Here is a 24,867-nt window from a genome sequence, read left to right as displayed (position 1 = left end):
TTCAGGGTGGGCTCCACATTCTGCTCATTCAGTACTGACTTACAGTCATTCTATAGTCTGGTCATTATTCGGTTTTATTTCTTAGGTTTTTATACATTTTTTATTTCTATATCTTTTAATCCTTTTGCATCTCTTTACATCCCTTTTATGCTCCCCCATCCCTTTTATGCCTCTTATGCTCTCTTATGATTCTTGTGCCTTTTTCAGGCTTGTTATGCCTTCATGGCTCTTGTGTATTTTCTATTATCATTAATTATCCTTTGTACTTTATGCTGGTCTATAATTGTAATAAAGACTGATTGATTGACTAGCTGTAGCCAATGGGTAGTTCTGCCCTCAGCATATTTACACTGGTTTAGCATACTTACGCTGGATTTACATTTACATTAGTTTTAATTCTTTGTTCATCACTGCTGTAGAAAAAATATTTCAGCACTATCCTGTTATTTTTAGCCTACTCCAGTAGGCCTATGGAGCCACCTAATGGCACAGCAGGGAAGTCAGTTGCTTAGGGAGCAAGAGGTTGCTGATTCGAATCCCTGCTGGTATGTTTCCCAGACGATAGGAAACACTTATATTGGGCAGCAGCGAAATAGGAAGATGCTGAAAGTCATCATCTCATACTGCATGGGAGATGGCAATGGTAAACCCCTCCTGTATTCTACCAAAAACCCCACATGGCTCTGTGGTCACCAGGAGTTGACACCGACTCGATGGCACAACTTTACTTATGAGTTCACAACTAGGCTTATGAGATCACCCAGCATTGTGTGTATATGTGTGTGTCCTTGAGGCTATTCACACAATTGAAGAAAATCGGGCTAGCCTTCGCTAGCCCGTTTTTCTTCAGTCGTGAGAACCACCGGGCTCGGCTGTGAGCCCAGTGGTTCTTGAGCGGCTGACCCACTCAAGTAGCCCGCCCCTTTGCCCGGGTTTGCGGAGCACTCCGCAAACCTGGGCTATCAGATCATGAATAGCCGTGGTGTGACTCCGCACTGCACCATGGCTACTCATGAGGAGACCCCCAGAGGGCAGGTGTAAAGCTGCCTCCTGGCTCTGGGGGTCTTGCCAGCATGCCCTGTGCGCTCGCGCAGGGCATGCTAGAGCTTGCGGGGGCCAATTGGCCCCCGCTCCCCCCAGCCCCCACCAGCTCCATCACAGAGCCAGCAATCGTGTGGGCAGCTGATCTGGCTGCCAAGGGCTCCTGAGCGGTCGTCTTCAGGGAGAGCAGGCTTAGCCCGCTCTCCCCGTAGTTTTGTCAAAAGCGGGTCTCACTGATCGTGAGACCTGCCTCCTTGTGTTCCCCCCCCCCATCAACTTTGCAATGCTTGGACCAATATAAACCAAAGTGGGTTCAGTTATAGGGATACATAGGGACACCTCAATGGCATAGTTGATGATGATGTCATCCACCTCAATTCAATATGGCGGACATGTAAACATTTGAGGCACAAGTGGGCTAACTTGTGAACCGTATAATCAATATGAACCAAATTTGCTACCGCTGTAGGGACACACAGGGACACGTCAATGGCATAGTTTGTGATAATGTAATTCACCCTGATGCAAGATGAGGGATGTGTGAATGTTTGAGGCACAATTGGGCCAACTTGTGGACCGTCTTAACTAATTCGAACCAAATTTGGTACAGTTGTAGTGAGTGACACAAAGGGATGTCTCAGTGATGTAGTCTGTAATGGTCTCCACACAAATAGTGTAAAAGGATCTGAAACGATGAATCCAAAACACAACCCAACAGATCCAATAATACAATTAGGGAAAAGGACATAAAGAACAAATATATAAATGTAAACTATATTGGAAATAATAGTCATATAAACATAGTATTATTGATGGATCATGTGAGGCAAAAAATGCTGACAAAACATGAAATATGCTAAACAACAATGAATAAAAAAGGAGAATTATGTTGTCTGTAATAGATATTAGAATGGCAACAGCCCAGTCTTAAAGCTTTTTCAAACTATTTTTCCATGTGTCCATATAAGTTCATATTATCTCCCATAAATGTCAATCAGATCTACACTTCAGTGGCATGGTTTGTGATGATGTCATTCACCAAGATGGCAGACACATGAACATTTGAGGCACAAATGGGCTAACTTGTGAACTGCCTAACCGATTTGAACCAACTTTGCTACAAGTGTAGGGACACATAGGGATGGCTCAACAGCGTAGTTTGTAATGATGTCATCCACTCTGATTCATGATGGCAGATGTGTGAATGTTTGAGTCTCAAGTGGGCTAACTTGTGAATTGCCAAACCGATTTGGATCAAATTTAGTCTAGTTGTAGGGATAGTGAAAGGAAAGTAGGCAGATTAGTTCTTACTAGAACAACTTTTTTTCTTTGTGTTCCATAGGATAAGCTGAAAACATATTGTACCCTTATGGTGGTACATCCAATAAAATTCAGGGTGGAATTAGGAGTGTATTCTGCCTCCCTCAAAGTATGGCTAGTGTCATACAGTAAATAATGTTGACTTACAGTGTTAAAAACCCAGGTTCAAAGCTCAGCCATAACTAACTTAAGCAAGCCATTGTCTATCATTCTAAGTTGCCTCATAGTAAAGGGGTAAATAAGATAACTTGAAAATACTTACACACTGTGCCGTCTTTTAGATGTATTATTATCATCACCATCACCATCACCATCACTATTTATTTATTAATTTGGAATAATCATCAACACACTCACATTAAATCTGTTTTTCTTAAACACAATACTAAGTTTGCTTCAGTTCAGATCTTGGTGGCATTAAATTCAAATGATACTTGGGCATTTATCTCAGCACTAGTATTTGCTAGTAGATAATTATTTTATTTCTCAGTTACTGCATGGCAAGTAACTTTCCTGTGAGCATGGGGAGATGGAAAATACTACACTTGCCTGAGGATTTCTGCATCATGGTGAGGAGTTAGGCATTTGACACAATATGAAAATACATTGATGTTTGCTTGTTTTTTATTCATTTATTGTTTTGTCTTTTTTCTTCAAAGGTGAAAGCCACAGATGCAGATGAAGGTGTTAATGGCCGTGTGTGGTACAGAATTGTTAAAGGTAAGTACAGATATTTCTTTAAAAGGAAAGGAATTAATATGCCCATTTAATCTTTATTAGATTTTACCATAACTTTTACATTATTATTATTATTATTAATAATATTATTATTATTATTATTAATCATATTTTTACACCGCCCAAAACTTACGTCTCTGGGTGGTTTACAAGAAGATTAAAAGTAAAACATTAATTAAAAACAAAAACAAAAAATTTAAAAGCAAGAAATTTAAAACACAATTTAAAATGTTAATACACTATTCTAAAAGCAGTTACATCCTAACAGTTAAATTCAGTTACATTCATTTCCTAACTCTACATGTAAATAAATGTTGACTTCCAGCTCACCTATCTGCATGGTTCACAATAACTATACATATAGACCACTGCTATAATAATTCAAAATATTCAAACAGCATTTAATACTGCTTGATTTTTACCCACCCCAACCTGCTGCTATTACTATATTTCAAACCATACTAAAAAGTCCATATTTGGAAAATAATTCTTTAAATAAAGCAAAAAAAGGTTCACAATCTTCTCTAGAGCATTCGAAATTGTCTTCTCCTATAAATGTTGTAAGCTTTGCCATCTCAGCATATTCCAAAAATTTTATTAACCAGTCTTCTGTCGAGGGCATTTCAGCGTCTTTCCAATTTTGCGCCTAAACTGTCCTGGCTGCTGTGGTTGCATACATAAAAAATGTTAAATTTCTTCTTAGATGCTCTTCTTGTATTATTCCCAGCAGGAAGGAATCTGGCCTTTGAAAAATGTCATTTTGAGAGTTTTCTTCAGTTCATTATATATCATACTAGTGGGCCCGGGCGCAGAACATCTGCGTGGGCGGGCCGAGTCCCGCGGCCGGGCTGGGGCCCGCCGCCACCGCGGGCTGAGTGCCGCCGCCAGCGGGCCGAGTGCCCCTGCCGTGGCCGCTGCCGCCAGCGGGCCGAGTGCCGCTGCCAGTGGGCACTCCTGGGTGCGCCAGCCAATCAGGCGCCCCCGCAGTCCAGCCAATCAGCTGGGCTGCCGGGACGCATTTTTCCCTGGCACACCCAGGAGAATTAAATATATAGATCCCAAAAGGCCTTTGCCCTCCTGCATGACCACCACATATGTAGAAAATTTCGTTTACATTCTCCACATTTCCAACATGCCCATTTAATCTAGATAATATATTCTTTTAAAAAAATCACAACTAGGGCAGCTATATGGAACACCTTCAGCCTGCTCTTAACTCCAGCAACCCTATGTGCTCAAACAATTTTCTAATTTAGATTTGATTATTAGGAGATACGAGTCCTAGTGGATTTTGTGTCTAATATATGTGACTTTCAACATAATGAAATTACAATTAAATTCCCTTTTAATACCATTAAAATTTAATTCATTTTTCAAAACCTCAAGATTAATTATATTGCAGAAAATGGCTTATATTGTATCAGTATGTCTTAACATTTAATATGCTAAGGTGGTGATTCTAAGCACACTTCCTTGGAAGTTCAATTGATAATGGGATTTGGTTTCATATTTCTATGCTGGGGTAGAGATGGTGATGCAATAAGAATGACCAAAAAAAAAAAAAAAGTAGGAAGGTAATACTTTGAAGATAGAACTCTGGGGTTCAGCCAATAGGGAACCTGGATAGAAGCTGAAGGGGAAAGAATTTTGGTGTGTGTTTGAAAAAGGAGAGTTGAAAAAGGACAGTTGGAGGAGAAGAACCAGGATAGAAGAATGACTGAAGAAAGGCAATAGAAGGCTGCAAGAAGTACCACACTCACCTGGGAATCGCATTTCAGCAGATCACCATCCTACAGGAAGAAAACAACTGTGAGAGATAACTGGCTACAGCATGAGCCAACAAGGTTATAATGGCAGAGGGACAGGGGGACTATACAGAGGCATAGACAACATGTTATATGTGAGCATGTGTAACAAAGCCTTAAAAGTCAGTTTTTGTAAAGGGAAGCAGCTTTAAGAGAGAGTGAGGTCATTCACACAATCAAAAACTGAGCCCTTTCTCATGATCGGTGAGAAAGGGCTCATGGGAAAGTGGGAGAAAGACTGCTGGCACCTCCCTCCCTGCAGACAATCTCTCTTCTCTTGCTAGGTGGGCAGCTCACCTGCCCAGACAATTGCCGGTTGCCCCTGGCAGCACAGAAGGTTAGGAAACATCACCCCACCACCCAAAACTCCCATAACACACCGCACAAGTGCGAGGTGCATTGTGGAGATTCCCCCAACACCGGCCGAGGACCTCACAGTTTCCCAGCCCTGGTTGCAAGCAGGGATCTGCACAGATCCCTCTTTTTGAGGTATGGTGACTAGAACTCTATAGAGAACTCCAAATGTGGCACTATGATAATAGCAATTTTATTTTCAGTCCCCCTTCCTAATGATTCTAAGCATGGAATTGACCTTTTTCACACTCTCTATTACTCCTCTGTATGATTATTCCTCTTTATGATTGTTCCCTTACAACATTTCCTTCCAATATAACTCTTTTTAACTTATATTCAGCACACATGCAGTCTGTGCACAGTGTATTCACATGCATATCTGTATGCATATGCAGTTATTAACACATCATGTCCAACACTTCTTATCTGTACTCTGAATTGGAGGAGGCCTGTACTGAGATTAAAATGAGCACATGTACAGAGTTACACAAAAGCATGTACATGTGTTTGGACACCTCTACGCATGTACAGTGTAATATCTCAATAGGCTATAGTTTCACCATAAACTAGGATTTGGACTGTGTGTATGTGAGAAGTGGGGGGCAGGGGGGGCTCCATCCATTCTCTAGGCTGCAAGCACACCCAACAGAGACAGAAATGCCTTCTGTGCAAGAAAAAGATGGTAGTGGAGATCTTCCCTTGCATCCAAGACTGTATGTGCATATTCACAGCAACATAGGAAAACAGTAAATTATGTTAGGTAGTGCCCATGTTAGTTTTTTGCAACACAAATAATGAATAATAATGTGGCATCCTAAAAACTGATGAATTTACTGTGTAAATCACTTTTGTAGATAAGGGTCCTATGGTAGCAAGCAAGACCCTTAGCTAAGCAGGGCTAACCCTGGTTGTATATGAAAGGGAGACTAGAAGTGTGAGCACTGTAAGATATTCCCCTCAGGGGATGGAGACCCTCTGGGAAGAGCAGAAGGTTCCAAGTTCCCTCCCTGGCTTCTCCAAGATAGGGCTAAGAGAGATTCCTGCCTGCAACCTTGGAGAAGCTGCTGCCAGCTTGTGAAGACAATACTGAGCTAGATAGACCAATGGTCTGACTCAGAATTTGGCAGCTTCCTATGTTCCTTTGTTTCTACAGCTGATGAAGTAGACACTTGCCTACCGAAGTTCTTGCAACAATAAATCTGTTGGTCTTTAAAGTGCCACAAAACTCCTGGTTTTGTGGACTGCAATTCTGATGTAGCTGGGGGATGAGCATTTCAAGCTGAGAGTACACTGCCATGTACTATTTTCCATTCTTTGTCATCAACAGGAAACAATTTCAACAACTTCCGGATCAATCCCAGCAGTGGACTGGTCATGCGGGGCTTGCGGCCCCTGGACAGAGAGCGCAATTCCTCCCATGTCCTTGAAGTGGAAGCCTACAACAGTGAACAAGGACCTATGAGAGGCTCTGTTAGGGTAATGCTTCTGTGAGAAACAAGAAGGGCTGCCTTGAGGTGGTGGGGAAAATTATATTAAGATCTGGTGGTTATAGTGAAGCGAGCAGATTCAAATACAACCATTCACAACCTTGATCTGGCTTGACAGAGTCCACCACCACCACTTAATGGGGCGGAGAGGGTGATAGAAAGCATGTGATGTGTTTGGATGATAACATGCTCAGATAAGTAGGAGTGTGCTACTTATACACTAAATAGTGTATTCAAATAACCAGGCAATTTGGATAACTATAATTAATCTCATAAGTGTTCTCCCGGGTTTGTTCAGGTGTGCAAGTGTTCAATTTTTATTTATGCACCATGCAGTCAAGATTATTTAGTTTCATCCCATTATTCTTATGTTCTTATGCTCTCCCAGTTGAGAACAGCATCAATCTCGATGGCATGGTCAGGATTATTATTCTCAGCTGATTTTTCTGGCTCCTGAACAAAATATGAAAGACCTACTGAAATTTGTGAAACTCTAGAGTTGATATCTCAAGTTCAAAGTGGAAAAATGTTGGAAATATGTTGGGGGAGCTTTTCCTCCACACCTTGTCTCTCATATTCACCTAGTAGTAGTAAATGTATTACAGTCCTTAGACCAGCTTAACATTTAAAATAATATATTTATAATTTACAAAATATTCAAGTTGCTAATACAAGCTCCATGAAGTTTGAATGCAACAAAACAAAACTTGGCCACATTAATAGAGAGAACATTTAAAATTTGACAGCAAGAAATCCAAGTAAAATTGATCCGTATGGCCAGGATGATTCGTTAAGAGAGGAGCAATGAACTTAATACGAGCATCCCTATAAAACTGACAATACAGAATAACATGTACAACTGACTCTATATCCCCTGAGCCACAAGGGCAACGGCGCAATGCATACGGAACTCATTTATATTTCCCATCTAGGAGTGCAGAAGGAAGGGCATTCAAACGAGCAAGGGTCAATGCTCTCCTAAACTTAGGTAAAAATATATGATCTAAATATTCAGCCGGTTTATGACTGAAATTTTGGGAGCCTATATGCATTCTCCTTGGTAGTCGTGCACACTCCTCCTGCAGATCTATGACCAATAGTCGTTGTCTGACAAAACATATTGCCTGATCTAAATCCCTCCCTATAAGGTTTTCTTGGGACGTGCCCAGATAATGCAATTTCATTTTCAGAGTTATTTCCCATTTAGATGTAAAGCTGTCAATTAACACTAAAGGTGCTAGACCGACTGGGAAGAAAACCAAATGCAGCCAGTATTTGAATATACAAAAGTATTTTGTAGCATTCTCCTACAAAATGCTTCAAAAGCTCTCGGAAATTCTCTAGGCATCCTGCATTCTGTTACTGATTCTTTGTCAGGAGAAAACTCTTTAAATATGAAGAATGCAGGTGAAACAGATTTTTCTAGCAATTCTTGACCTTACTTCATATAACTGGAAGTTCATATCTATTGAAGGACAAATTGACTTCTTTTTAGCCATATATTTATTTATTTATTTTTACATTTATATTCCGCTCTTCCTCCAAGGAGCCCAGAGCAGTGTACTGCATACTTAAATTTCTCCTCACAACAACCCTGTGAAGTAGGTTAGGCTGAGAGAGAAGTGACTGGCCCAGAGTCACCCAGCAAGTATCATGGCTGAATGGGGATTTGAACTCGGGTCTCCCCGGTCCTAGTCCAGCACTATACCACGCTGGGTCATATATGGCTGTAAAGCCTGAATGAAATTTCATGAGGACAAGGCAAGTCTGAGAGCTCCTTGTTCTTCATTTCAAAAGCCTGCTGCAGGCCTTGTGAAATTGATGTGAATGTGCTGCAAAGAATTATTGGGATGCTTGCAGTGAAGAGTGTTAGCCAACCTGATCCTAGCTCCCCTGTCTGATGATCAGCAGTATATTTTTTACTTCAGTTATGCCATGCATATCCAGGAATATTCCAATCCTTTTTTTCTTCTTCATGTGTACCAGGGTCACAGCAAGTTGGAGTGGGCCCTGGGACAAAAGTAAAGATGCCTCCCCCCTCCCACACACACCTGTCACCACCAACTTTTTTGGAGAGACAAGAGGGGAGAGCAAAGAGCACGCAGTTGCTTTGCTAACAGACCCCTGCCCCCCCCAGGGGCCCAAGAACATCTGTCCCTCATTCAATCATAGCCATGCCCCTGATTTTATCCCACTGGGATCAGGAAGTGTTTTCCCTTCATATGATATTTATATGGTTTTTTGCAAACAAGATCTCCTGTATTCGGGCCGACGTGGACTCCACTGTTTTTGCAGGGTCTAAGGAGGAGGTGTCCAGCAATCCCTCTTGCAGTGTAAGATTGGATCAGTTTCAATCTGTGACTCCTGAGGATGTGGACAAGCTGCAGTGGTTCCGTTCCTATCTCTTGGGTAGATTCCAGATGGTGGAGCTTGGTAACAGTTGCTCCTCAAAACGGGAGCTTCCATATGAAGGCCCCCAGGGCTCCATTCTGTCACCAATGCTTTTTAACAACTACATGAAACCGCTGAGTGAGGTCATAAGGAGATTTGGTGCTGGGCATTAGCAGTATGCTGATGACACCCAAATCTACTTCTCCTTTTCATCTTCAGGAAATGGCACTCATTCTCTAAATGCCTGCCTACAGGCAGTAATGGGCTGGATGAGGGATAACAAATTAAAGCTGAATCCAAGCAAGACGGAGGTTCTCATTGTGGGGGCTCAGAATCTGAGGGGTGAGTTAGATCTCCCTGTGCTGGATGGGGTTACACTCCGCCAAAAGGTGCAGGTGCGCAGCTTGGGAGTATTCCTGGACCCAGGCCTCACCCTGGTATCTCAGATGGAGGCCATGGCCAGGAGTGCTTTCTATCCGCTTCGGCTGATTCGACAGCTGCTCCCATTCCTTGGAGAGGATGACCTCAAAACAGTGGTGCATCAGCTGGTAACCTCCCGGCTTGACTATTGCAATGCGCTCTATGTGGGGCTGCCTTTGTATGTAGTCCGGAAACTTCAGAATGCGGTAGCCAGGTTGGTCTCTGGGGCAACCCGGAGAAACCAAGTTATGCCTGTTTTGAAACAGCTACACTGGCTGCCAATATGTTTCCGGGCAAATACAAAGTGCTGGTTATTACTTTTAAAGCCCTGAATGGCTTAGGTCCAAGTTATCTAAGAGAGCACCTTCTTTTACATGATCCCCACTGCACGTTAAGATCATCTGAGGAGGTCTGTCTCCAGTTGCCACCAGTTCGTCTGGCGGCGACGCAGAGGCGGGCCTTCTCTGTACCTGCTCCTGGGCTGTGGAATGCACTCTCGGCAGAAATTCATAATTTGAGATCATTGCCGTCCTTCAAGAGAGCCCTTAAAACCTACCTATTTGGCCTGGCCTTCCAGGGTTTTAAATGATTAACTGTTTTAATTTGTTTTAAATTGTTGCCCTGATTTTCAGGGCTTTTAGCTGTTTTATTGGTTTTATTGTGTTTTAATAGTTTGATTTTCATTGTTAATTTGTTTTAATTGTTTTTATTATGCTGTGAACCACCCTGAGCCATTTTGAAAGAGCGGTATATAAATCAATCAATCAATCAAACAATCAAATAAATAAATAAATATAGTTGTCTCTTCCTTCCCCAGTACAACAGTGATTGCCACAGCTAGAGAAATGATACTGGGTGGTATGGCTGTACAGTCCTTACAATTTTCTTTGAGTTTGTATTCCATGTGCCCATAATCTTACTAATTTGGGATAGAAAAGTAATGTTTACCTACGCTCAGTTGTTGTTTGGGGGAGGCTAGGATCCCCCCCCCCACACACACCCAGCATCATTTTATTGACTTATCTGTTCAAATAATCTAGATATACTCCTTCTGCAGTTCATTTCTGCATTGTACTTTATCTCTGAGTGTAGCCAGGATTGTTCTTGTTTAGAAAAGGTGGTGGTATGAGAGGGTGATCCTGCAATTCAACATGGAGTTGATCTTTTGGTCCATTACACATCCAAAATGATATACGATGCTATCCAAACTGAGCCTCTGCTTCTTCATTTTCCAGAACATATTTCAAGCAAGTAGATTGTTCATATTTTAATATTTCCTAGGTAATAGTGTATGTGGAAGATGTCAATGATGAAGTGCCAGTATTTACCCAGAGGCAGTATAACCGGCTAGGTTTGCGAGAGACTGCTGGGATCGGGACATCTGTTGCAGTTGTCCGGGCAACAGATCGAGACACAGGTACCGAGACTGCATGAAATGGCTACATGTTTCAGTTAATTGTGAGTCTGTGTTGTTCTTTTTAATCTCTAGCTTGCTTATCCTGCCTTTATTCTTGGTAGCCACTATGATTAGAATACTATCTATATTGCAAAAGATGTTGCAAAATGATGGAGTAGTACACAAAGGGGAAGACTATGGGGTGGGGACTGTATTAGGGTGGATCCTTTCTCTGTGTGAGCCATTTTATGGGTCAGAGATACACAAGTTCCCAAAACATAACTCACTGTAGTGCCTTGGTGCTAATTAATGTAGTTTTGCCTAAAATCAACCACTCACGCTTTTGAACTTGGGTGTTGGAGAAGACTTTTGAGGATACCATGGACAGCCAGGAAAGCAAACAAATGGATCATAGAACAAATCAATTCAGAATTTTCACTCGAGGCACAAATGACCAGGCTCAAACTATCATAGTTCGGACACATTATGTGAAAACCTAGCTCCCTTGAGAAGTCCATAATGCTGGGAAAAATTGAAGGAAAGAGAAGAAGAGGACGACCAGCAGCAAGGTGGATGAACTCGATCACGACAGCAATGAATGCACCACTGAGAGACCTTAAAGGCCGCGTTGAAGACAGATCATCCTGGAGGGAATCTATCTATGTGATCGCTAATGGTCGACACCGACTTGATGGCACTTAATCAACCAATCATTAACAAATAGCAAAGACAACTGTGTAATAGCTTTTAGTTGGCCTCTTTTGACCTGAAGCTCCTATAAAAGGTGCTGAATAAGGTAATCACCATTAATTAGAAACCAGTAGCACCTGTTACAGCTGGGACCCATTTTATAACTTTCTTCCATTTGGGGTAAATTGATTACCCTTAATTTTTCTTCAGAACAGAAATTGTTCTGAAGAACTTCAATTGTTCACGCTTATCCCTGTTTTGTACTCTTACCTCACCCTCCTCTTACTTTGTAATTTCTGCCACAATGTATAATTTAGATTTGTAAGTTTTGGTGGATGAGTTCCAACTAAAGTCTTTTTCTCTCCCTAGGAAATGGAGGTCTGGTGAATTACAGAATCATCTCAGGTTCTGAGGGGAAGTTTGAAATTGATGAGAGCACTGGCCTCATTACCACAATTGACTATCTGGACTATGAGACAAAAACCAGCTATCTAATGAATGTTTCAGCCACAGATCAAGCACCCCCCAAAAACCTAGGCTTCTGCAGTGTCTATGTCAGCCTCCTCAATGAACTGGATGAGGCTGTGCAGTTCTCAAATGTCACCTATGAAGCAGTGATTTTAGAGAACATTCCCTTGGGTTCGGAGGTACTGCAAGTCCAGGCGCGCTCCATTGACAACCTTAATCAGATCACGTACAAGTTTGACCCAAATACTAATGCCCAAGCTCTGTCTTTGTTCAAGATAAATGGAATCACTGTAAGTAGTTTATATGTACTTAGTACTTTGACTAAGGCAATAGCCTGGTGCTAATAATCCATGGCCTTCACATATTTATTCCTTTCCTGGCAGGGTGTGATCACAGTCAAAGGACAAGTGGATCGAGAGAAGGGGGATTTCTATACTCTAACTGTTGTTGCAGATGATGGAGGTCCAAAGCTTGACTCAACTGTGGTGAGCTATTTTTATTATAATCCTTTACCCTTACATAAGAATGTTAAATGGGCTCCTTGTTTCAAAGCTAGATGTTGTTGTTTTTCCAGAATCTATTAATATGCAAAAGTAATTACTTCCTTGTCCCATTCTTTTTTCATATCCATTGATCCTGTTGCTTTTCTCAGCAAAAGTTTATATTCCAGCATTACTGGCTCACCTGCAGTCTAACCAAGTGTATGCACTGCAAAAGTGGGAGGAGTGATTTTTGGCAGTCATTCCTTCCCACTGAAAGCCCACTGTGAGTCCTCAAAATATGTCCCCGACTGCTGTATGACCATCAGAGATTTATTTTAGGGAGTCACAGAAGGCTTAAGAAGGAAGGGGAGATAACTTAAAATTGCTTCTTCCCCAAAGTACATGTTGTGCATTCACAGCACACACACTTTATTAGTCTGCATATCAGCCATCGAATACAGTCATGTTCTCTGAAATGTCTCAGTTAATGATTCTCATATATGAAATTAGCTTTCCTAGGAAGATGCAGACAATTACCATGAGCTTTTTCAGACAGCAGGCTTTACTGCGAGGCTTTACTGCAAGTTTGGGGCATAACGGATACTCCAACGCAAAAACTTTTTTTTTTTACCCTGGATATTAATTTTATTTAGGTTCCAATATGGAGGGGGAAACCCAAATCATGAGTGAAGTGCTCCCTGAAATGTCGCACAGACTTTGGGGTAAATCTGGCTGATATGTGAACGCACACCCACCCTCCCAAAGTAAAGTTGCAGTAAAGTCACCATCTGAAAAAGCTCCATGAGAGAGGAATCTTCCTCCCTAATATCAATCTTCACCATTTATGTCTGCATCAACCCAGCAGTGTACCAACCCCCCTCCCCTCAGTACAGACAAGAAAAGTGCATGTATACTTTATGTGATCTAATATTTAAACCAGGGGAAGTAAATTAACAATTGGGACTGTTACCCAGATTATCACTTTAGATACATTATTAAATCCATAGATAACAGTGGGGTATTTGGCTTCAATTCTTTTGTGCAAGTATTCACAGTCTGTTTTTCTGAGTCACACCTTTCTAGTATGGGACTTCTTTCCCTTCATTGAGCACAGGATTTTACCTAGGTATCATTTGGTGTTTTTTAAAGTATGTTGAGAGCATGATTTTTTTTTTACCCCATAAACTTTTGAAGTGTGCATTCAGTCCAAACACAGTTGATGTTATTTTCCAATTGATTCTTTCTTCCAGCTTTCAAAGTGTCATGAAATCCATAATGCTAGATTTCATAATTTCATTATATTTTATTTATAAAATCCATAATGCTGGATTTTAAAAGGTCAGAATTAAGCTCATAGCCAGAAGAGCATCTGAATTGGATATTCCCCATCCCTTTTTGGTAGAAGAACATGCGTAGCATCCACCATCCATTGCAGAAGGACTCCTTGTGACTGCAGTGCTCCACAAAGTTGTGCTACTGCTAGCAGAAGAGAAGCCACCTGAATGTATGTGGGGCAAGGAGTTCCCCACTTGTACATAGGCAGACTTGTGTGAAGGAACAGAGGTGAATTTATTTGCACAAGAGCTATACGCTACATCTTTGTGCTAGCAGAATAGCATTTATACTAATACAGGACTATTCCGGAAGCGAGCTCCATATATAAATTAGATGAAGCATTTCTCATGTTTTCAATGTATGTTCCATCCATTGTAGGAAACATATATGTTTAAAAAGCCAACCTGGAATAAAGCTGGGTCTTTGAGATTCCTCTTTTCTCCATTTCTACTTTATTTCCTCCTCCTTTTCTGCCCCTTGCATATTGTTGTTGGCTAAGTGTGGTGCCGGATAAATTTTAACTAGACAGCTGATGATATATGTTGGGCTTGGAAGCTTTTAGAAGCATAGGAAAAACCAGTCAGATTGTTAATATATGTAAAGCAACCTAGCGTACGTACACGGTATTGGTAGTCTCTGTTAAGTGTTGATATGCAGTCAGCAATATGGCACATAACACTCTGTAATAATCACCTGGGACTTTTACACACAGCAGGCTTTACCGCACGTTTACTGGGGTGCTTTCCAGATTAGACCCTGCAACGGGGTCACGTCAGATATCGAAAGTGTGCTTCCACACTTCCTGCGTTGTGACACCGCAGTCCCTACATGGACAGCAGGGTGTCGTTCACATTCTCAATGCCTTGTCTGAAATTTGATCACTGCATTTAGAGCTAGGATGTTGTATATACAGCGTAAGGAAGTTGCTGTTTTTTCAGGTTGTTAGTTGCTGTGAGACTGCTCCCCTGCTGTTTACATTTTCAATGCGACTTGCCTGAACGGAGGCATTTTGCTGCTGTTGAGAAGCTAGTCTGGAAAGTGCCTGGGAGGCTTTACTGCGAATTCAAAGTTGTCCCAAAAAACCAACACAAATAGTGGATCCCAGCACCCCCCACCCCCAGATATAAATCGGGCTATACTCAAACGCACAGTGATAAACTCAAATTGTGTACTTCTCCCCAGTAACTCGCAGGGACTTCGGGGTAAATCTGGCAGATATGTGAATGCACCCCCTCCATTCTGGAGGAGATGCGAGTTAAAGGGCTTTAAAAGCCCCATGTGAAAAACTTCCTGTAATCACCTTCAGAGGCGTAACTATAGGGGGGGCAGGGGGGGCACGTGCCCCGGGCGCCATCTTTTCTGGTCACGTGGGGGGCGCCGTCATGACCAATTTTTTTTTAATTTTTAATTTTTTGTTAATACAAATGTTTCCTGCTCAGTGCAGCAGCGCTGCAGCAGTCAAGGGAGCGCGTCGGTGCCCCCTTCCCCATGAGTGGTCCCTTCCGCGCCGCCTGTGCCCCCCCCCATTGCTTTGCTGGCACCTGGTGGCCAGTCAGTGGCCTGGCTTGGCGGCGGCGGGCGCTTGTGAGGAAAAACCTAAGTATAATGTAGTATGTTGGGGGGGGAGGTGGGGGGGCGCCATTTCAGTGCTTGCCCCGGGAGCCGTTTTCCCTAGTTACGCCTCTGATCACCTTAGCTATGATTTGAAAGGACTAAGCAAATTAGCCCGTAGTGTGAACATAAGACTTTTTGTAGAAGCCTACACAGCAGAAATTCCCTCTTGCAAGCTTTCCCTCAGACAAATTGTATACTTGTAAACCCTATTCTTTCATGTGTAATGCCCTTTTAAAACATTGCTGAAGATTTTTCTCCATCTGCTGTGAAGTGAATGAATTTTAGATGAACTTGGCTGAGACAGTGCTGAATAAAACGGTGGGAGGATTTGTTAGGCACTGGGATACTTTTTGGGACAAGATGAGCCTGTACAAAAGGAATGGGCTCCACTTGAACCAAGATGGAACCAGACTGCTGGCACTTAAAATAAAAAAGGTCACAGAGCAACTTTTAAAATGAAACCTGAGATTTTTGCACACAGCAGGCTTTACTGCAAGTTTACTGGGAGGCTTTACTGTAAAAACAAACACACACAAAAAACCCAACATAAATAATGGATTTTTTTACCACAGATATAAATTGGGCTACACTCTAACGTGCAATGAAAAAACTGAATTGTGCGTGAACTGCTCCTCGATAACTCGCAGGGACATCGGGGTAAATCTGGCAGATATGTGAACACACCCCCTCCATTCCGGAGGAGATGCAAGTTAAAGGGCTTTAAAAGCCCTGTGTGAAAAACGTCCTTGGCGATAACCAATAGGTCCTGGGCAGTATCTAGTTCAGCAAATGCCATTCCTTAAGATGTGAGAGTGTAAATGCTTCATAAACCAGAAGGGGTCAGAGTAGAACCAGGTAAAGAGCAGACAGAAGGATCAGCTAGCTGGTCAAAGAGATCAAATGGCCATAAGAAAGAGAGCACACACTAGAAAAGAGATTTAGCATAGAGGTACTTATATGCTTATGCCAGAAGCCTCCAAGCCAAGATGGGCGAGCTGAAGTGCTTGATTGCTAATGAAAACATAGATATCATGGGTGTAATGGAAACATGGTAGAACAGTGAGAACTGGTGGGACACTGTTATTAGGGATGTGAACGAAACCGCGGAGCTGCGGTCCGGCACTGGGGTGGGGGTTCCTTTGAGGGCAGGGGGAGGATGTACTTACCCCTCCCGCCGCTTTCCCCCCGCCGGTGCACATTTTTTTGTAAGCATTTGGGGCGGCAGGATACCTCCCTGCCGCCCCTTCCCCCTCTCAGCAGCAAAAGGCTTCAGAAAGCCTTTTGCACATGTGCATGTCGTGCGTGTACATCACGTCTCCGCGACGTGCACATGCCATGTGCATGCATGCAAAAGGCTTTCTGAAGCCTTTTGCTGCTGAGAGGGGGAAGGGGTGGCAAGGAGGTATCCTGCCGCCCCAAATACTTACAAAAAAGGCGTGCCAGTGGGGGGAAAGTGGCGGGAGGGGTAAGTACACCCTCCCCCCGCCTTTAAAGGAACCCCCACCCCAGCATTCGAACCGCGAACCACCCCATGATCGGATCGGTCTTGAGGCCTGTAGAATGGCCTCCGGACCGGTCCATGCACATCACTAACTGTTATTCCTGGTCTGGATATAAACTCTATAGAAAGGACAGTGAGTTGTGAATTGGGGTAGAGTAGCACTGTATGTTAAACAAAGGATAAAATCTAACAAGCTGGAAAACCTAGGAAGACCAAATTCTCCACAGAAACTCTGTGGGTGACAATACATGGCAATACAATACAAAGGAAATGTGCTACTAGGAATGTCGTATTGCCCACCTGATAAAAACACGGACAGTGAATGGGAGTTCCAGAAGGTAATCAGGGAGACATCAAAGAGAGATAGAGCTGTAATAATGGGTGACTTCAGTTACCCACTAAATTTTTAGATATGCTGAATGCCTATGCCCTAGAACAGTTGGTCATGGAACGAACCAGAGAGAAGGCAATATTGGACTTAATCCTGAGTGGTGCACAGGACCTGGAGCTTTCCCAGATAGCAGGCTTTACTGTGGGTTGACTGTGAGGCATTACTGCAAGTTCAAAATTGTCCAAAAAACCCAACACAAAAGTGGATCTTTTTTTCCCTGGACATAAATCAGGCTAGGCTCTAACAAACAATGAAAAACCCAAATTGTGTGTGAAGTGCCCCCCAATATCTTGTATGGACTTCAGCGCATGTGTGAATGTGCCCTCTTTTCTGAGCTAAAAGCCCCATCTGGAAATGCTCCAGATGCAAGATATCAGTGTCATGGAACCTTTAAAGAACAGTGTCCATAGTGTGATAAAATTCAGCATATATGTGAGGAGAGAATCGCCAAGGAAGCCTGACACAGACACTTTTAACTTCAGAAGGGGAAGCTTCTCTAAAATTTGGAGTTTGGTGAAAAGAAAACTGAAAGGGAAAATCAATAAAGTCACTTCACTCCAGAGTGCATGGCGTTTATTTAAAACTACAATAATAGAAGCCCAATTAGAATGCATACCAAAAAGGAGGAAAGATACCACCAAGTCCAGAAGGGTGCCAACAGGGATGTGCACAAATTGCAATTTGAAGCGTGATTCATAGCACATCCCCGGCATCTTTAAAATGGAAGAGAGATGGTTCATAACTGCTCCTCTGCTGTTCGCCTCCACTTCATGCATCGGCGGCACTCCTCCCACCCACCCACTCTCTTTGTGCACTGGTAGCACTCTTCCCCAACTGCCCTTATGCAACACCAGCACACGCATGGCCTCTGCACATGCGCGGCAGCCATTTGCGTGGTCAGCATGGTTGCTGACCAGTTTGGGGAATATGCTTGAAAAGGGGAATCCAGTGAGGATACCCCTTTACAAGTAAAGAGACATTCTCTAGGCAACAGCGAGAGGGCGGGGGGGAGAAGCTATTTACCCTGGCTGGCTGGCTGGCACGGCTGCCGGAATCACTGTCACTTGCCCTTCCGGCATGACAAACCTGCTCCCCACTCTGTAACTGAACCGCTGCCAAGCTGGTGGCTCAGTAAAAGAGGGGAGAGCATGCCTGCCATGCTGGGAGGGTGAGTGGCAGCACTGGCAGACACACTGGCCAGAGTAAGCAGCTTCTTTTACCTCTTGCTGCCCCCCACCTGTTTGTCCCAAACCGGGCTCAGTTCAGTTGAATTGGCCCCAGTTGAATTGGCCCCAGTTCAAGGCGAACCAGCTTGGGATGAACTGTTCGTGCACACCCCTGATGCAATTCGTTAAATGGGAGCTTGTACCAGGGGCATAGCAAGGTTGGAATGGACCAAGATGAGATTTTAAAATGGGCCCCCAGCCCCTCAAAGTCCAGGGCCTCCACACATCCCAGGCCCCCAAGGATTTAAGTCTGATATTTCAAAATAAGTCTGATATTTCAAAATAAGTATGCTGCCTGGAAATACATTTCACTGAATACACACATGCACACTTCACAGTATATAGTGATACACATTGAGTACTATATATTTGTGCTACTTTTAATTTCTAGAACACACTAGCAACGCTAATTATTAAAATGGCCCCCTCGCTGCAGATTAGCAAAGGAGACTTTCAACCATGCAGGGTGAGCCTATGTATGTCTTCTCAGAATTCTGAACAAATTCAGTAAAGTTTGATTCCAGGAGGTTTTTCACACGAGGCTTTTAAAGTCCTTTAACACACATCTCCTCTGGAATGGAGGTGCTGCATTCACATGTTGGCCAGATTTACCCTGAAGTCCCTGCAAGTTATTGGAGAGCAGTTCACACATAAGAATAATAAAATAAAATAAAAGCACAACACATGCTTCACAGTTCTCACTCAGACCTTCTGGGTTGCAAAACAACTTGAACATAAGTGCATTTATAAATGAATGAATGAATGAATATTTGTTCCAGAAGTTTTTGTAATTTTCTGACATGAAACAAGCCACTTATGGGCCTTTTTAGATAGTTTTTTTTTTAAAGCCAGACATTTTTTAGTCTGTTTTAAATTAAATATTCAGAGACTTCTCAGTCTTGCCCCACCCCCCCCATATCAAAGCCCTATGGCAAGCAGATTCCTATAGGGGTGGGGGGACCACAAAAAGGAATTCACAGCCTACCTGGCAAAGGCTGTACTGGATGGTCTGGGCAGAGGGTCTGCTGCAGGGAGCTCTGCCAGCTTCCTTCCTGGCTTCCTGCCTCCCTTGGGGCCTGCTGAGTTCAGGCTTCAGGGAGGCCTACTTGGAGGCCTCTCTGGAAGCCCCACCCACCCGCCAATCAGCTGAGAGCCGGGGAGAGAAGAGCTCTGCAGTTTGCAGGCCTTGCCGATCCTAGGCCTCTTTGCCGATTAGCCGGAGCTGGAGGCAAGTGGCTGAGGAGCCCTGGGGCTGAGCAGGTGGGCAATGGGGTGGGGGTGGCATGAACTGGTGTGGTGCCCCCACCTCAGTGGTGCCTAGGGCACGTGCCCTGCTTGCCCCCCCAGTTCCGCCTATGTTGTTAACTGCCCAGAGACAAAATTTGGGGGTGGTGTACAAATTTGATAAAAAATAATAAAAATAAATAAATATATGGGTAGCCATTTTTATTTCCTGTAGATTGCCTCCAGATAGTTGATCTTAATAGTCAGAAGCACAACCCAAGATTTTTTATACCAACATTCAGTCCAAATGTGTTGGCAGTGGTGTGGGCTACAGTACAGTCAGTTCTCCCCCGCTCACCAAAAAGGGTTTATTATTGGATTAAAAGAAAAACAACAGTATGCAATAACAATAATTATCTCTTCATAAAGCAGATTGTATGAGAGAGAGAGAGAGAGAGAGAGAGAGAGAGACAGAGAGAGAATTTTCATTAACTTGTCAGTTCTTACAACACAGAGTGGCCGTTTGAACTGGCTATATAAGAGTGATGCCTTCTGGCCAAAGGGAAATAGATGAGGGCTCACTCCTTCAGGGAAATAAGTCAGTATTTGCAGACAATGGTAAGTGTAAAATCTGCAGCTGGTTTAGAGACTTGGCAATAAAATAGCCAAAAATATTGTAACAGGCCCTGGGCTTTCAGAAATTAAGAAGATCTATCAACACAGTAAGTTTAACAGAATTTATGGGAAAAGGTAAGAAGGAACTGAAAGTGAAAAAGCAGTCACAGAAATACAATGTAATAAACAACGTCACCTTAAGTGGCGCAGCGGGGAAATGCTTGACTAGCAAGCAGAAGGTTGCAAGTTCAAATCCCTGCTGGTACTATATCAGGCAGCAGCGCTATAGGAATAGGCTGAAAGGCATCATCACATACTGTGCTAGAGGCGGCAATGGTAAACCCCTCCTGTATTCTACCAAAGAAAACCACAGGGCTCTGTGGGCGCCAGGAGTCAAAATCGGCTTGATGGCACACTTTACCTTTAAACAAACAACAGTGGTTACACACGATAACAGTTTTTCTGCACCTCCAAAGGTGCCTATATCCCACAGTCCCAACTCCCAACCAGCTTCCCCAAAGCTTCAGTCAGGCCTAACACTTCCACTATTGGTCTCTGGTGTTCAGGATCAATCATGGGAGCTGCCATGTAAGAGAAGTCTCTGTTCTTCCAGCCTTTGCTTCTTCTTGTCCTTAGCATCTTCTGCAGCCGCCTTCAGTTTCTTTCTCCTGATGATTTCTCCTCAGTCCGTCTTCCATCCTTTGCTTTCCCCCAACTCCCTGCTCCAGCAACAGTTTTTAACTTCTGGTTACCTAGGAACTTGCTCCAGCCCCCCACTGACTTCTTATAGGCGTTCCGTGCTAGGCTATAACACCATGCTTAGATTGGGCAGCAGTGGGGGGCGGGTGTTGGCAGAGCCACTACCAAGAAGTGTGGACATGGTTTACCTGTGCTGTGATTCACTGCATCTGTGCCTTTAACTACTATCACTTTTCCCCAAAGCATTGAATTCAAGTTACATTATTAAAAGGATGAATATCTGATAACCATTTCTTCTTCTTTTTCTTCTGCATCCTATTTGTGCTTCCCTCCAACAGAAGGTAAGAGCACCATTTTCCCATTGTGGCTATCTTCGGTCTTTGGTCCTTTATGATGATTTTCACATGTGCTATACACTTCCATGACTGGTGTAATGTAGGGTGCAAAATGTGTGAGCTATTGTGTGCCCTTAATTGGACTAGGGTGTGCAGGCACCTAGAACTTTCTGAAATAGAACAGGCTTATCAGCTATTCAGTGTGTTAATGCTGCTTATAAATACAAATGCAGACTTAAATTCCTTTAAGATATATGGTCGTCCTATATATCATTAAACGGATTTGATTTTAGTCCACAGTTCCAGGAAACTTGAATGAAACAAAATGACCCATTGCCCTTGAGAGCATTGGGAAGCATTCTAGAAAGTGCCGCCATTTTATGGTGCTTGTGCTTTTACTAGAATGCCTCATGCACTACTGTTTGACTCTTCTGTGCAGTCTCTTCACTCTAGGCTTGAAACTGAAGAGAAACTGAGTTATGTTTCTTTTAGATTTATTGGTGAAACTCACCTACCCTAATCCTGGTCCAAATCTCTTGCAATATAAGAAACAGTAACTTTGTGCAGAAATGAAAGGAAGCTGTTTCTTGCATCTGTTTAGCTATCCTCCTCCTCATTTTTCACAGCTCTACAATCTCATCGTTTCCTCTAGGGTTCAGGGTTTAATCTGAGTGTGGGTTCAGCCTTCAGTTTGGTTTCAATGTGAAGGTGCAGCGTGGGAATATCTGAAAGAAGAATAAGAAAGTCTTGTATCTGCACAGGGCCAAACTAGATGTCACTTTAAAGATATCATTTGAGCCTGTGTTTGGGGCTTTTTGTTTGGTTTTTGTTTTATAAATCACAGCCTCAGGAGCTCCAATCTGGACTAGGACTGTGGTATCATGACTTTATAAATATACAAATATTTAAAAAATATATGTATACACAGCTTTTCAAAAAAAAATGCACAAAATGATTTGCATAGCAAAGGAGTTGAAGGGAAAAAACCTAACCTTTTGCCCCCATTGTGGCCCCAATCCTGATCATACATATGGTCACTCTGCCACTGCTGTTTACAAAAACAAACACATGCAGGGTCAAATAGTGCATTTAAAGTCACATCTCGAAATAGCTGGGGCTATTGTGGAAGAGGGACCATGTAACAGTCAACAATGGGAGTAACTGAAATAGATTGAAAGCAACATCTGGTTGCTCAGGTGGCCACACGTTTCAGCAACTCCTTGTTTTTGAACTAGATAACCATGCCTCCTCTCCTGACCAATTTTTTTGCTGCAATAATCTAAATCAGCCTGAGTGAGTGAGTGTATGGCTTCCTCCAAAAACAGGCTATGTTGTCTAATCTTGTATCTGGAACTCATTAGTCAGGTAAATAAATACTCATGAACAACATGTTCTTCATCTGTGCATGTATGTACAGTTGGTTTTAGATATGACAGAAGCCTGCTTTAGTACCCTCTGGGTGATTGTGAACTAGGGATGTGCACGAATCCATTTTTTATATTTGATTTGTACTCAAATCAAATCAAATCACCCCCAATTTGGGGGGTGGGGTTTCCGAATCTGGCTAACTAGCACAGGAGTGATTTGTTTTGTCCACAAATCTCCCAAAACAAGTAGATTTGGGTACAAATCGTTTTGTACCCAAATTAATTCGCACAGACAGCAGGCACAGGGACTGATTCTCTCAGCAGCAGGAAGGGGTGAAAAAAATTCTCTTCTCTTTTCCTTAATCAGGAAAGCAGGAACAAAAAGCAGAGAATCCACTCCAGGCAGCAGGCAGGCAAGGCAAAGCAAAACTCCTCTGGCTCTCGCACTCTCTCCTCCCACGAGGCAAAAAGGCAGAATGGTGGCTGCCCGCCTCCTTAAGTACATTTGAAAATCCCTCCTTTGAACTCCCCCCACCCTTGTCCCTTATTTGACCCTTCCCCTAGCCAATGCAGGGTCAGTCACCCCTGGCAACACAAGATTTGAATGGAAACGAGCCAATCTAGAACTGGGGGTGGGGTGGGGTGGGGGAATCGCCAGCTAATCATTGCAGACTGTAAGTCACCATTCTGAAGCTTGGGAGGACAGGATTTTCAAAAAAAATTCCTGGCACAAAATGGAGAGAGCAAGAGGGATCACCACAAAATGGAGGTCTGAATCTACACATTTTTCAGGTCTGAAATCTGGGCGATTTGTTTTGGACCTGAATGTGGCCAGCTAGCACAGGGACAATTTGTTTTATTGAGTTAGTTAGTTATTTAACATATTTTTATACCGCCCAAAACCTACGTCTCTGGGCAGTTTACAAAATAAAACAGTTAAAACAAAAACAAAAAGTTTAAAACATTGCAACAATTTAAAATTTTTAAGACATATTTTAAAACAGCATTAAAACCCTTAAAACAATATTAATTAAAAGCCTGGGTGAACAGGTGCGTCTTTGAAGACTTTTAAAAAGTCTTGTTTTGTTTTGTTTGTTTGATTTGTTTTGTCCACAAATTGCCCAAAACAGGTAGATTTGGGTACAAATCAATTTGTACCCAAATCAATTCACACATCCCTATTGTGAACTCATGTCTGCAGCTGAGGTACATCCATAACAACCAGCTCCCCTCTTCCAGATAGGGGACACCTCTCATACTGTAGTGATTGTAAGAACACTTTGCTGCTGTGACAGTTCAGTGACATCACAATCTCTTGGAATGGCTGTGTTTTGCTGAGCTCGCATGACTGGATTCATGCAGCAGTACTGGTGGGACAAAGGCTGATCCTCCATACTATATGGCAAGTTACCTTTCCCTTTGAGCAGTGTGAGTATGGGAACTGGAGGAACCATTTCTTTTGGAGTTACCTGGATGTACACTTAGATTGCATTCCTCTGTACTCTTGGAGTAAAATCTTTTGAACTCATGGGAATTTACTTGAGTACACCTGCACATGACTGGGCTTTTACTTCTACCAGCCATACAAAAGTGTTAATAGCTTCTAGACCTTCAAACCAAGGCCTCTGTCTTTCTGACAAAAATTATGCTTGAGTGCATCACCTTCAGGTTAAGAAGTAAAAATTTGTGCCTGTACTGTACACTAACTGACCTCCTAATTAACATTGTGTGTATGTGCAGCCAAAGGATGCACAGCCACAATGGCCACATTTCCTCTTCAACAGCATAGGCAGTTGTGCATGTAGGGGTGATTTTCACCAATCGCTTTTTCCCCTCTGGCCAACCCACAAGTATATTCCTGAGTGCTATGAAGCCCTCCAAGACATAGCAATAGCAATAGCACTTACATTTATATACCGCTCTATAGCCGGAGCTCTCTAAGCGGTTTACAATGATTTTAGCATATTG

At 42.8% G+C, this 24,867-nt stretch overlaps 2 protein-coding genes across 20 annotated transcripts in view; one reads left to right on the top strand and one right to left on the bottom strand.

Moving 5' to 3' along the window:
- C3H10orf105 (chromosome 3 C10orf105 homolog) overlaps window positions 1-19,782 on the bottom strand; it is a 40,579-nt gene extending 20,797 nt beyond the window's left edge. The window contains exons 1-2 of one of the 3 annotated variants that reach the window (XM_053312571.1): window positions 19,645-19,782; window positions 4,860-4,889 (exon numbers count right to left, since the gene is read on the bottom strand). The gene's annotated coding sequence lies outside the window, so the exon portion shown is untranslated. The remainder of the gene's footprint in view (window positions 1-4,859; window positions 4,890-19,644) is intronic. The other 2 variants (XM_053312567.1, XM_053312568.1) reach the window with 2 other exon arrangements.
- The window catches only part of CDH23 (cadherin related 23), an 846,530-nt gene that overhangs the window by 619,415 nt on the left and 202,248 nt on the right, over window positions 1-24,867 (top strand). For 14 of the 17 annotated variants that reach the window (XM_053312564.1, XM_053312546.1, XM_053312548.1 and 11 more), the window contains 5 exons: window positions 3,021-3,081; window positions 6,586-6,734; window positions 10,838-10,973; window positions 12,012-12,400; window positions 12,494-12,595. In XM_053312564.1, the coding sequence (XP_053168539.1) occupies window positions 3,021-3,081; window positions 6,586-6,734; window positions 10,838-10,973; window positions 12,012-12,400; window positions 12,494-12,595 (837 nt within the window). Of the gene's footprint in view, window positions 1-3,020; window positions 3,082-4,616; window positions 4,944-6,585; window positions 6,735-10,837; window positions 10,974-12,011; window positions 12,401-12,493; window positions 12,596-24,867 lie in introns of those variants that run through there. The other 3 variants (XM_053312562.1, XM_053312558.1, XR_008320257.1) reach the window with 3 other exon arrangements.

The sequence above is a fragment of the Hemicordylus capensis genome, chromosome 3 (assembly GCF_027244095.1).
Source record: "Hemicordylus capensis ecotype Gifberg chromosome 3, rHemCap1.1.pri, whole genome shotgun sequence".
Classification (NCBI taxonomy): Eukaryota; Metazoa; Chordata; class Lepidosauria; order Squamata; family Cordylidae; genus Hemicordylus; species Hemicordylus capensis.
Note: the sequence above shows the minus strand (reverse complement) of the source record. Positions and strands in the feature narration are given on the sequence as shown.